The sequence below is a fragment of the Dioscorea cayenensis genome, chromosome 5, assembly GCF_009730915.1.
Source record: "Dioscorea cayenensis subsp. rotundata cultivar TDr96_F1 chromosome 5, TDr96_F1_v2_PseudoChromosome.rev07_lg8_w22 25.fasta, whole genome shotgun sequence".
NCBI classification, from domain to species: Eukaryota; Viridiplantae; Streptophyta; class Magnoliopsida; order Dioscoreales; family Dioscoreaceae; genus Dioscorea; species Dioscorea cayenensis.
The window spans coordinates 2,612,959-2,624,018 of record NC_052475.1 but is presented as its reverse complement, the minus strand read 5'-3'; the positions used below and the strand labels follow the sequence as shown (position 1 = coordinate 2,624,018).

Here is an 11,060-nt window from a genome sequence, read left to right as displayed (position 1 = left end):
AATTACCTGAAGAGATTCCATTAGGAATATGAATTGGTTTCCTTATGGCATTGCTAATCAGATTCCAGATCTCTTGGGTCTTTGAACATGTAAGAAATAAATGCTCAACAGATTCAGGATTCAGATTACAGAAGCAGCAAAGAGTTTGAGGCCCCAAATTCAGTTTGTAGAGGTATTCCTGGGTTATAACTGCATTATGAAACATTAGCCACAGAAAATGCTTAACCCTAGGAGCTATTTTGAGACGCCAGAGAATAGACCAACCTTTCCATGAATTTTGCCCAGTTTTGAACTGATTAAAATGAGAATAAATCATTGCCGATAGTTTAGTTCCCTTAGACTCAGGGAACCAAACCCAATTATTACCTTGATCATTCCTAATTTGGCTATGACCCAAGATATAATCATTCAAATGACGACTAAACATCATATGAAGATAGTTAATATTCCAGCTATTGCCACAAATCAAACCATTGAATTGTCAATGTCCATATTTAAATAGGTTGGTTTATGAGACAGAGGGAGTTCAAAATACCAAGGGTCATTCAAGAAAGAGGTTTCTGCAGGATTAATGATATTGATCCAAAGGTAAGGTCTAATATGCTTGGCATTACGATATAAACCCCTATAGAACCATGAACAGCTAGCTGGCACAATATCTGCCCAGATATTGAAATTGCCATATTTTTTATTCATAATAGAAACCCACCACACATTGGAATTGTTAACCATGCGAATGACATTTTTAGCCATCAGTGAAATTTTAGATAAACCAAGATCCCCAACTGATAAGCCCCCCTCAGATCGATTAAGTGTTATTTCATTCCATTCTACAGAGTGAATGCCATTTCGATTGCAATCCTTGGACCAAAAGAAAGCCCTGGCAGCTTTAGTAATCCGATCAAGAATAGAGTCAGGGACAGGATAAGCCGACAGGTAGTATAAAGGGGTGGACATGATAGCTGAGTTGATAAGGATGGTCTTCCCTGCTAGGGATATTCTAGATTTCTTCCAAAAAGTGACTGACTTCTCAATCTTATTCACCAAGGAAGAGAAATAAGAGAGTGCCAATTTTTTCGGTGAGATTAGAATTCCCAAGTAATTAAATGAGAAAGAACCAACCTTATACCCCAAAATTCTAGAGATACTATTCTTAAGCCTCATATTGAAACGGGAAGGGAAAATGATTTCAGATTTAGAGTTATTCAATTTTTGACCAGTTAGGATACCGTATATAGACAAACACAGCTTCACATTACGAGAAATTTTCCTAGAGGCCTGAGTAATAAGGATAAGGTTATCAACGTACATCAAATGGTTGAAATTATTACTAAGACCTGAATTAAAACCTGGAATCATATTGTTAGCCATTGCAAAATTAAGCATAGAAGTCAGGTTCTGAGCAATTAGGATGAACAGGTAAGGGGAGATAGGGTCTCTCTGTCTAAGACGCCTAGTAGAATTAAACCAATTGGAGGGAGACTTATTAATCAATAGAGCAAAAGACACTTTACTGATGCAAACTTTGATCCAGTTAATCCATCTGCCAGGGAATTTCATCTTGGTAAGGGTTGCAAGAATTGCATTCCAGCTCAAGGAGTCGTATGCTTTCTCAATATCTAACTTAATCAACATCCTAGGGGGGAATTCTTTTCATCATCAATTGAGTGTACCACTTCTTGAAGAATTATAATATTATCAAATGGGGTCCAGCCACTAATAAAACCACATTGTTCCCTCCAAATCAAATTAGGAAGAACACTTTTTAATCTATTAGCAAGAATTTTCGAAATGATTTTGTAACACATGTTGCAAAGAGATATTGGCCGATAATCTGAGGCTTGATTAGGATTGGATTTTTTAGGAATCAAAGTGATAAAAGTCCTACCCCAATTATTAGGCAAAACAGAGTGGTCAAAGAAATACCTGATCGCTGCATAAAGGGTGTCACCTATCTCATTCCAATAGAAACGGTAGAACTCCACATTTAAACCGTCGGGGCCAGGACTCTTACCAGTGGGGAAAGAAAACAAGGCTTCATGCACTTCTTTCATGGTAATTTTACTTGTTAATTGTTCCCCTTCAACAGTTGACACTTGAGGAAGATCAGTGGGAAGAGCATGATAAATCTCCTGAAAATTACTATTAGTATGTTCTTGCCAGAGATCAGAAAAGTCTTTAATAAAAACCTGGTTAATATTTACATGATCAGTAAACACATTGCCATTAGAATCCATAATATGAGAAATAAAATTAATATGATTATGGAAACGAACTGAATTATGGAAGAAAGAGAAGTTATTATCACCACAATGCACCCACATTAGTCTTGCCCGTTGCGCCCATTTGGTACTATTTTGCTGTTGCAATGATGAAAGTTTATTATACAGAAGAGATAGAGAGTGGAGAGAAATCATTCATCTTACTCGAACCATCCTTGGTTCCTGCTTCTAGGATGGAAGCCTCTAGTTTATCAATGTCAGATTCTAGAGGATCTAAACCTTTGGATTTCCACTCTAGAAGCATCGACCTAGTACGAGCAATAAGATGTGAGACAGCGTGCATAGGGTTTGAGTGAGGTTTAAAATGCCAAGCTTCCCTGACCACCGAGTGACAGCCCAAGTAATCCAACCAAAAATTTTCAAAACGAAAAATTTTCTTTTTATTTAAAACGCGAGGGGAAATCATAAGAAGTAGGGGTGAGTGATCTGAAAGAAAGCGCGGGAGATGCTTAACCAAGCAAGTTTCAAAACTATTTAACCAAATCGAGTTAGCAAGACAACGGTCAAGACGAGCCCACCGCCTAGCTAATCCACTTTGGTTATTGCACCAGGTGAACGGAGGGCCTACATAGTCAATGTTCAACAGGTTATTTGAAGCAATAAAATCTGAAAAGACACTGGCCTTATGATTATAGTAATAGTGAGATCCACCTCTGTGTTCATCTTGTGAAGTAACCGCATTAAAGTCGCTCATAATAATCTAAGGTAAATTGAGTGAGTTTATACCTGAGAGCTCCCTCCAAAGGATACATTGCCCTTGTAGAAGGTTTGAATTATAAACCGTGGATAAAATCCAATTATTGGTAGTACCTGTAGTAACCACAAGGTGAAGAACATGTTTAGACTTGACCATGGGAGTAACATACCCGATATTGGAATTTCATATTGTGATTATTCCACCCGAGTATCCCTCCGCTACAATCGCCGCCCAATTCCATTTGGGCTTTAATTTAGAGCAAAATCTCTCCAGTCTTTCGTCATTCGCTCTGGTTTCAACTAAACATAATATTACAGGGTTGAACTTCTTCATAAGATAAAGGATTCCGGATACAGTATCCCTGCTAGAAACTCCCCCGTAATTCCAGCAAATCATTTTAGTAGTGTTTGTAAACATAGTAAGAATTAAACAAAAGAGAACACACTGCAAAAAACTAAAACAACACATCATTAAGAGACTGAACCAAAAATAAATCAAATCTGAAAGAAACAAAGAAGAGGAAGAAAACTCAAGAGTCATCTTCTTCTACTTCCAATCTCCCCTTATTCTGAGGAGTCAACTGTGACTGATTGCTTTTTCTGGATAAAGCCTCTTTCCTGAAGCTACTTTGATACTGGTCTAGCGTAATTAGATCATCCAACTCCTGAGTCTCAACTTCCTCTAAGGTCTTCTTTTCCACTTCTTCCTCCTCTGATTCGCTCATTTCTTGATCCGAGTCACCAGAAGGATGGAAAGGGGAGGCTAGGACCGCTGTTACTTTATCAACTATTATCTTATGAGAATTCGGAAGCCCTCCGGGAGCTAAGACTTCAGGGATTTTCTTAGAGGTTCTCAGAATGGGATGGTTCTCCATGGGTTGCTGGTACTGAGTGGAGATACTCATCTTTACTTTCAATAACACAGAGGCTAGGGATTGAGAGGACTCCTCATTAGGGTGTGCTACCTCGGAACTCCCCCTTTGTTCAAAGCGCAAGGACCCCTCGAGAGACGGAAGGGTATTGTCAGTAGATGAGTTGTTTTTCTCCACTCCCGTTTCCAAGAGAGGACCGAATAAAGGGACAGAACCTTGAGCATTGTGCCCGTCCACTTTTTCAAAGAGTTTGGACGTTTTCCCAGGGACATCGCTGTGACCGAGAGCCAAAACCCTGACAGCACCTCCTCTACCTCTCGAGGAGCCCCCACCACGTGTCAACCATGTAGCGTTATTCCTTGTTTTCGAGACGTTGGGGAGAGAAACGGTCTAGTCATGTGAGACCGCATGCGCTGCACGTGATCCGAGAGCCCCTGAACCACCAGTGCCACCGCGACCTCCTCCGCGACCCCGTCTTCTCGAAACCAACATCCAAGGCCCGTATTCCATTTCCGGCATCTCATCCACTCTCTCCCTCGTCTCTAATTGGTCTGTCGGCCCAGGATCCATTCCTACATCCATGCCCTCACCCATGAGTCTAGAAGAATCCCTGACCTCCTGTCGTTGACGATCATACGAATCATTGCAACGGGGTGGAAAGAGATTCTTCGAACTCCCTGAGCTCCGGCGGTTGCAGGAGTTTGACCTGTGGCCAACCAGTCCACAATGGTAGCAGAACGTCGGGAGTCGCTCATACAGCACTACAACAAAGACCCTGTGTTCCTCATCCTCATCCCCAATCCAAAAACCCTGTTTCAGGGGTTTGGATAGATCGATTTCCACACAGCCGAGCGTATTTGGACCTAGAAAGAGAAGAGGTAAATTCGTCAATATTGAGCAATCAACCAAATAGAGAAGAGATAGTCTCCAGCGCCTCCCTTTCCCAAAACTTGACTGGTAAATTGTGGAGCTGCACCCAGAGGGCCGCCATGGAGAGCTTCGAGAATTCCGGCTCAAAATATGGCTTCCACGGAACTAGTTGCAGCATAATACCATTCACCGCCCAGGGTCCTTCAAATAATAGCTTTTGCATTGCTTCGTGTGTACTACACTGGATCAACAGGTACCCGTTCCGCAAATTGGAGATCTGAAACAGACCAAGGTTGTTCCATTTTGCACTTAGTATTTCCTTTACTTGTTCGAACGGCGGTGGTTTTCCAAAGAACTTTCCATATAGCGCAATCTGAAAACGCATTCGAGCTTTGGAGATGGTGTCTTGATCTAAACGAACAAAATCAGAAGTGTTCGCTTTCAGTTTGTTTAGCACTGGACCGTCGGCTAACGGAGAAACATTGGCCTTCCCCTGAGATGGAGCAGCTACATCCACCCAAGACTTGGACAAAGGGACATAAGGGGGTGGTTACCCCCCACTTGCCATGGCAAGGGGAAGAAGAGAGGGACGACGAGAGTAGATTTCTCACGGGAGTTTGATACCCAGCTACTAGATTTATCTGAGATCCTCAGGTTTTTTATTGAATCTAGGGTCTTTGCTTCTATATGCTTGCACACATACACACATATATATATTAATATACCTTTGTAACAAGTATATTTGCTTATATACTTTCTAGGAATCCATTTGGACAAAAAACATCTATTTTTTAAAAAAAAAACTATCATTAACATTTTTTTTTTCAATTTATTTTTTTAAAAATCAAATTATATTTATATAAAAATTATTAACTAATTTTAACAATAAAGATATATAAGCAAATAAATTATTTTACATATATAAATACGCAAATCCCTTTAACACTTACTGCCCGCTCGTATGAAGGTATGCAAGTAATTTTCTCAAATTTATTTACTTCGATTTTTTTTCCCTACTCTCTGGGACTCATACATATGCATAACCAAGTAGCATTGACAGGTACCTAGTCTGTAATATCTGAACAAAATACACTAGGGAGTATAGATAAAATTCACAATTCTAAGAAGCATCTTGTTCTCTTATTGACAAATTAGCTTTCATATCCAGACAATGTATTTCTATAAGCATCAAAATGTTTCCACTCATCCGCTTTCACTCGGTGCACAGAGTGAGTAAAAAACACAGCACCACGGAAAAGCACTAATCCAGTCCAATAAAAGAGCCAAACCTCTTCTTGACAAATATTTCCGCCCATAGTTCTAGTTGACTATCAAAAATTTTTTTTTTCAAGTATTCATCTATCAGGTTTCATCTCTGCCGGTGTGACGTGCAGAGAGACCAGTTTGTTGTTTGCCCTCTTAACGAGAACCGTAAATGGTGTCCCGACCTTGTCCCCCATGACATCAATGATCTGTTGCAAAGAAAAAATCCTAACACATTAAGAGCTTTCAATTGAGATTATAAGATTATACGGAAAGGGCAGGCATAAACGTCGATCAATTGTGAATCTGGTGTTACAGTTTACTAGTAAACATCAGTCTGAATTAAGAAATTAATGGGTGAAAGACATTTGATCTCCATGTAAGAGAATGTGTTCGAGGAACATTGGTGCTGAAAAAAGGAATGGTATACTGTTTCTGGTAAGTGGATGGTGCCACAACAACACTATGAAGTTGGACACTGAAGTGAAAAAATTGATGGAGCTCTTGAACTAACGAGATGTATATAATAGCACAGCCAAAGAAAAGGATGGAATAAGCAAAAAAGAAGTCTTCCATCAGGAAGTGATGCCGAATAAATCTTCAAAATGTTCCCTAATAGTTATGAGATAATGCTAGCCATATTTGCTAAGAGAGAATAATGAAAAACCTTTTGGTTAAGACAGCATTTGTTCGGTTCAGCTTTCAAAGCTTGAGTTATAGAGCAACACATAAACAATTAAGTATTTTTGAGCATCCAAACAAGTGCATTATTCATTAGTGACTGTTATATGTGAAAGAAAGTACCTCTTTGATGCTTCCAACAGGCTTCCCATTGAATTCGATGATGATATCACCTGGGGAAAACCCAGCTTGATCAGCTGGGGATCCTGGAGTTACCTGGTTGACAGTGACAAAGAAATCATTTACAAGACTTGCGATCACGAAAATAGCACCAAATAAAGCATTATATGGCAACTCATTTGTTGATGAACCAAGAGGTTTGAGCAAATAAACAAGATCAACAAGTGAAAATATTTGAATAATTTGGATGACAATATGAAGACTTATTGAGCATAAGATCAAAATAATTCTAAATGCAATGAGATAATCTAATTGATACTTGCTGAATAGATTATCTCTGACAGTATTATTTGGAAAAATATCAAGCTCCAAGGAGCCCAGAGGAACAGTGAAAGAGAGACTGGTACATTCCCCCGCTCTCAACATGAAGAGGGAAAAAAAAGAAGAGAGAAGACGGGATGCTAAAAGCCCAATATGCCCTTATGCAAGGTTAAAAATCAGCTCCAATCTCCTAAAGGGAAGAAGAATTTGTTTGGAAAAAGAGGGAAGAATGCAAGTGGTAATGGCTTTCACTAGAAATTTGAAAAACTTAAACCCAGAACAAACCTGAACTCATTTCAGATATAAGTTTGCCTAACATTCAATTGTTGTTCAAGTTTGGAAATAAACCCAAAAAGCTTCCATGATGTAAATCAATCCACATTGAAAATAACTCTCCATACCAAATGTTTTTTTTTTTTTTAAAGTGGATAAAACACCATGTGAAGCTTGAACTCAAGATATTAAATAATCAAAATTTCAGCTAACAAGGAAAAGACTGCTGCAGCTTACCACAACCACAAGCACTCCATTTCTAACATCAGGAAAAGAGCCATCTTTTTCTTTAAGATGAGTGATGTTCTTCTCAGTAAGATCAAGGAGCTTCACTCCAAGCCAAGGTCGGACTACTCTTCTGCACAATGGAACATATTGAGTTATCTAACAAACAGAACTATCCTGCACACCAAAAGTTGGTTTCCATTGATCTAAATATGCTGAAGTTGAGGATAGATGAGTTTCGATCTTTATGACACCAATGGCAAAGGATTTTATGGAAATTCAAACTCTAAAAGCAAGTGTATAAAGGATGTTGGCAGAGGTCTCCAATGTTTAAAATTTTGGTTCATTAGAAAGATGGAAACTCTCATAAGAAAGCAATAACTATCCTCATCTCAAAAACAACCTAGTAAACATTAAAACGGTCTTAGTGCAAATGCAGGACCATTTTGAGGAAAAACAGAACATACCCATTCTTCTTGAACTGCTCCATTATTTTTGCAGCTGAGTCAATTGGCACAGCAAAGCTCAATCCATCAGCATTTGCAACCTTCATAATATTTATACCAATAACCTCTCCATCAAGATTCACAAGTGGTCCACCAGAGTTGCCCTAAAATGCATGTACTCAACTGATTATTTAACCAGCCATCATTCTTTAACTTTGAAAGGTTGGCAATGATAACATAAATGGAAAATTGGTTTTGAACTTTCCTTGAAAGCTAGTCTGTTTAATTCACCATGTTGTATCATAAGTTCAATATACAACAAAGAGCCTAGACATAGCAAAAGGGCAACATGCACCAACAGGATGCAGGAGCTAGTTCAATAACCAGATTAAACAGTTCAGGAAACTAATGGCTAACAGACAAAAGGTGCAAAAAGCCAAGAGTTTAAGAAACTAATTTGGGGACAGATAAAAAAAAAGAAATAAAAAAGCAAGTTAACTAATATTTACTTTTCATTGTAATCAGAACATAAAAATGATTGCATACGGTCCTACCCATCATTGCAAGTAAGTTCAATGAATGATGAGAAATGGTTTTCTGGCACAAATTTGTTGGATTGCATAGAAAATGTGAATCAAGAACAAAAAAAGTCAAGAAATTGTAGCAACTCTAAAGTATGCAATAATGGGAGAAAATTTATCAGCTGTGCTAACAAAAACCAAAACAAAGAAGAAGACCTGATTGATTGCACAATCAGTCTGCAAATACTCCCTTTCAACACCTAGCAGCCCCAAGTCACTGCTCTTTCTATCAACAGAGCTGCAATAAAAATAGCATAGAAGTGATAAAATATATGAAATTAGAAAAAACAAACAAGTGAACAAACAGTCCTAGTCAACATCAGATGCGTTCTTGAAGCCTACCCTACTTAAATAGTTAAGAATTAAGACAGGAAACCTAGACCAAAGAAGACAAATAACTAATTACTACAACAGCAGATATAAGCTAGCATTAGCATAAACAAGATAACTGCTGAAAGACCAGCAAATTCTAATCGAGATACTGCAATTCAGAGTACTCTAGGCAAGAAGATTCCACACTTGCAAAGCAAACAGCTTTATATAATTGATTACCTTACTATGCCGGCAGTAATAGTATTTTGCAGAGAAAGTGGGCAACCTAAGGCAACCACCCAATCTCCTGGGCGTAGCCTTTTCGACAACCCAAGTTTTGCCGCTGCTAAAGGAGTTTTAGATGTAATCTTCACAACTGCGATGTCTGAATGAAAATCAGCATTGACAACAACACCATCAAATTTTCGACCATCCCGTAAAGTTACCTCAACCTGTTGTTGCTCATCAAATTGTAACTAAGAAGAAATATTTGCAACCATCTAACTCATTTCCAATAGCAGGTATGAAGAAATGAATCTAGTTCTTCAGAGTATTCACAAAAGACAATGGCACATGTGAATATGAAAGCTATGAAAGCACTTCAAGCACATAGCATTTCTTAAGATATGAAAACTCATGAGACCATAAACCTTAGTGTATCTTCCTTTTTTGCTCTTGAAAAGAGTAAGACAAAACATGAGACAGATCACTTATCCAAGATTTACAAGAGTGCACATACACAAATGATAGCAATAGAAGAACAATTTTCTCATCGAAGAATGCGGTGTGGGCAAGCATGACAACAATCCTTGGAGCACTTTCATGTAACAAGTTTCAAAGTGCTTGCATGCTCAATATCATGAACATTACTTAGTGAACTCAATAAGCTCAGAAAATTAGTGATTGCAGACCATTAGCTCACCTTTCCTGTAGTAATTGATCTCTGGTTTAGGAAATCCAAGACAATATGAGCACAGGTCAATATAGTTCCATCAGGATCAATGATAGTCCCTGATCCTATGCCCTTTGCAATCATCATTCCATTAATACCTACACCAAAAATCATCAACAATCATCATGCATTCAAATCTTTTATTGAAATCACAATGACATTAAAAATTCTCACTCTGGGTAACCGAGATGTTAACAACAGCAGATGCTGCGGCCTCGGCAGCAACAGCAATCGAATTCCTGCCCAAGCACCAAGGGCAGCACCTCGAATCATCTCCCTTGCTCCCAGAAACCTCTTCATTGAAATCAGTAGGTGGAGTTGCACTAGCTACAGAATGGTTTATCAGAGATAACCCTGGAACTCAGATTTCCAACAAAAATGGAACACATAAAATTAGCTCCTTTTTATGAAGATAAAACCTAGAAACAAGCACAGTAAAAAAAACACATAATTTCAAGAAGATCAAACCTCCGAGAGATGGAAAAGCGAGTTCTTGAGGAACAAGATTCATCCGCTGCATCATCCACCAGCGAAGCGGCGTTGAAATCGAAATGGTCGTCGCTGCAAATGAACTCACCCCCAAAATAAGCATCATACAGCAAGATTTATAGTAAAAAAACTGAAAAATTGAGACGAAGAAAGCGATGAAGAGGTTCTCACAGGAAGTGCGAGAGGGGGATTCATCGGATAAGGCGGGTCCGGCTCCGGCAGCGGCGGCCGCGACGGCGAGGAGTGCAGCAGAGGCGCGGGTCTTAGCGAAGAAGCGTCTCATTCGCGAGACCTCGGCCGAGTCGGTGCCTTGGCGGTGAGCCTGCTTTTTTACATGTAGATCCCTATAAAAGCATGTTATGTCAAATATTATATACATATATTTATATAATGGTTATATATATATATATACAAATAGATTTTAAGTCACCTATATTTTCATTTTTTACGGGTTTTGGAATTCTATTTTGGGTCGTCTCTAAAACAAACATCTCACCAAAGTTACTCAATAAAGCCATTGACATGACATCATAAAATTATTTATTTAAAATTTTTTTATTAAAGTATTTAAACATATAGTAAGAGACATATAGGTTTTTCTACTTTTTATTATTGTTTATGCAAAAAAAAAAATTTTTTTTTTGGGGTTTTAAGGTAAGGTTTAGGTTGTTTATAAT

The 11,060-nt window shown here is 38.5% G+C and overlaps 1 protein-coding gene across 1 annotated transcript; it reads right to left on the bottom strand.

Annotated features, from left to right (window-relative positions):
• Nucleotides 1-5,838: 5,838 nt before the first annotated feature.
• Nucleotides 5,839-10,721, bottom strand: LOC120262316 (putative protease Do-like 14). The gene is made up of 10 exons (XM_039270404.1): nucleotides 10,555-10,721; nucleotides 10,363-10,455; nucleotides 10,069-10,248; nucleotides 9,865-9,992; nucleotides 9,183-9,394; nucleotides 8,787-8,868; nucleotides 8,071-8,213; nucleotides 7,616-7,736; nucleotides 6,788-6,880; nucleotides 5,839-6,192 (listed from the first exon to the last, which is right to left on the bottom strand). The coding sequence occupies exons 1-10, from the start codon at nucleotides 10,664-10,666 to the stop codon at nucleotides 6,076-6,078; spliced, it is 1,281 nt and encodes a 426-aa protein (XP_039126338.1). The 5' UTR covers nucleotides 10,667-10,721; the 3' UTR covers nucleotides 5,839-6,075.
• Nucleotides 10,722-11,060: the final 339 nt, after the last annotated feature.

Bases quoted from the DNA above. Each gene is read 5' to 3' on its own strand.
- LOC120262316 (XM_039270404.1), bottom strand. From the start codon at position 10,666: ATGAGACGCTTCTTCGCTAAGACCCGCGCCTCTGCTGCACTCCTCGCC. The intron at 8,869-9,182 runs GTAATCAATTAT...TTTTTATTGCAG, and splicing joins ATTACTGCCGGCATAGTAAG to CTCTGTTGATAGAAAGAGCA. The intron at 6,193-6,787 runs GTACTTTCTTTC...TCTTTGCAACAG, and splicing joins CTGTTGGAAGCATCAAAGAG to ATCATTGATGTCATGGGGGA.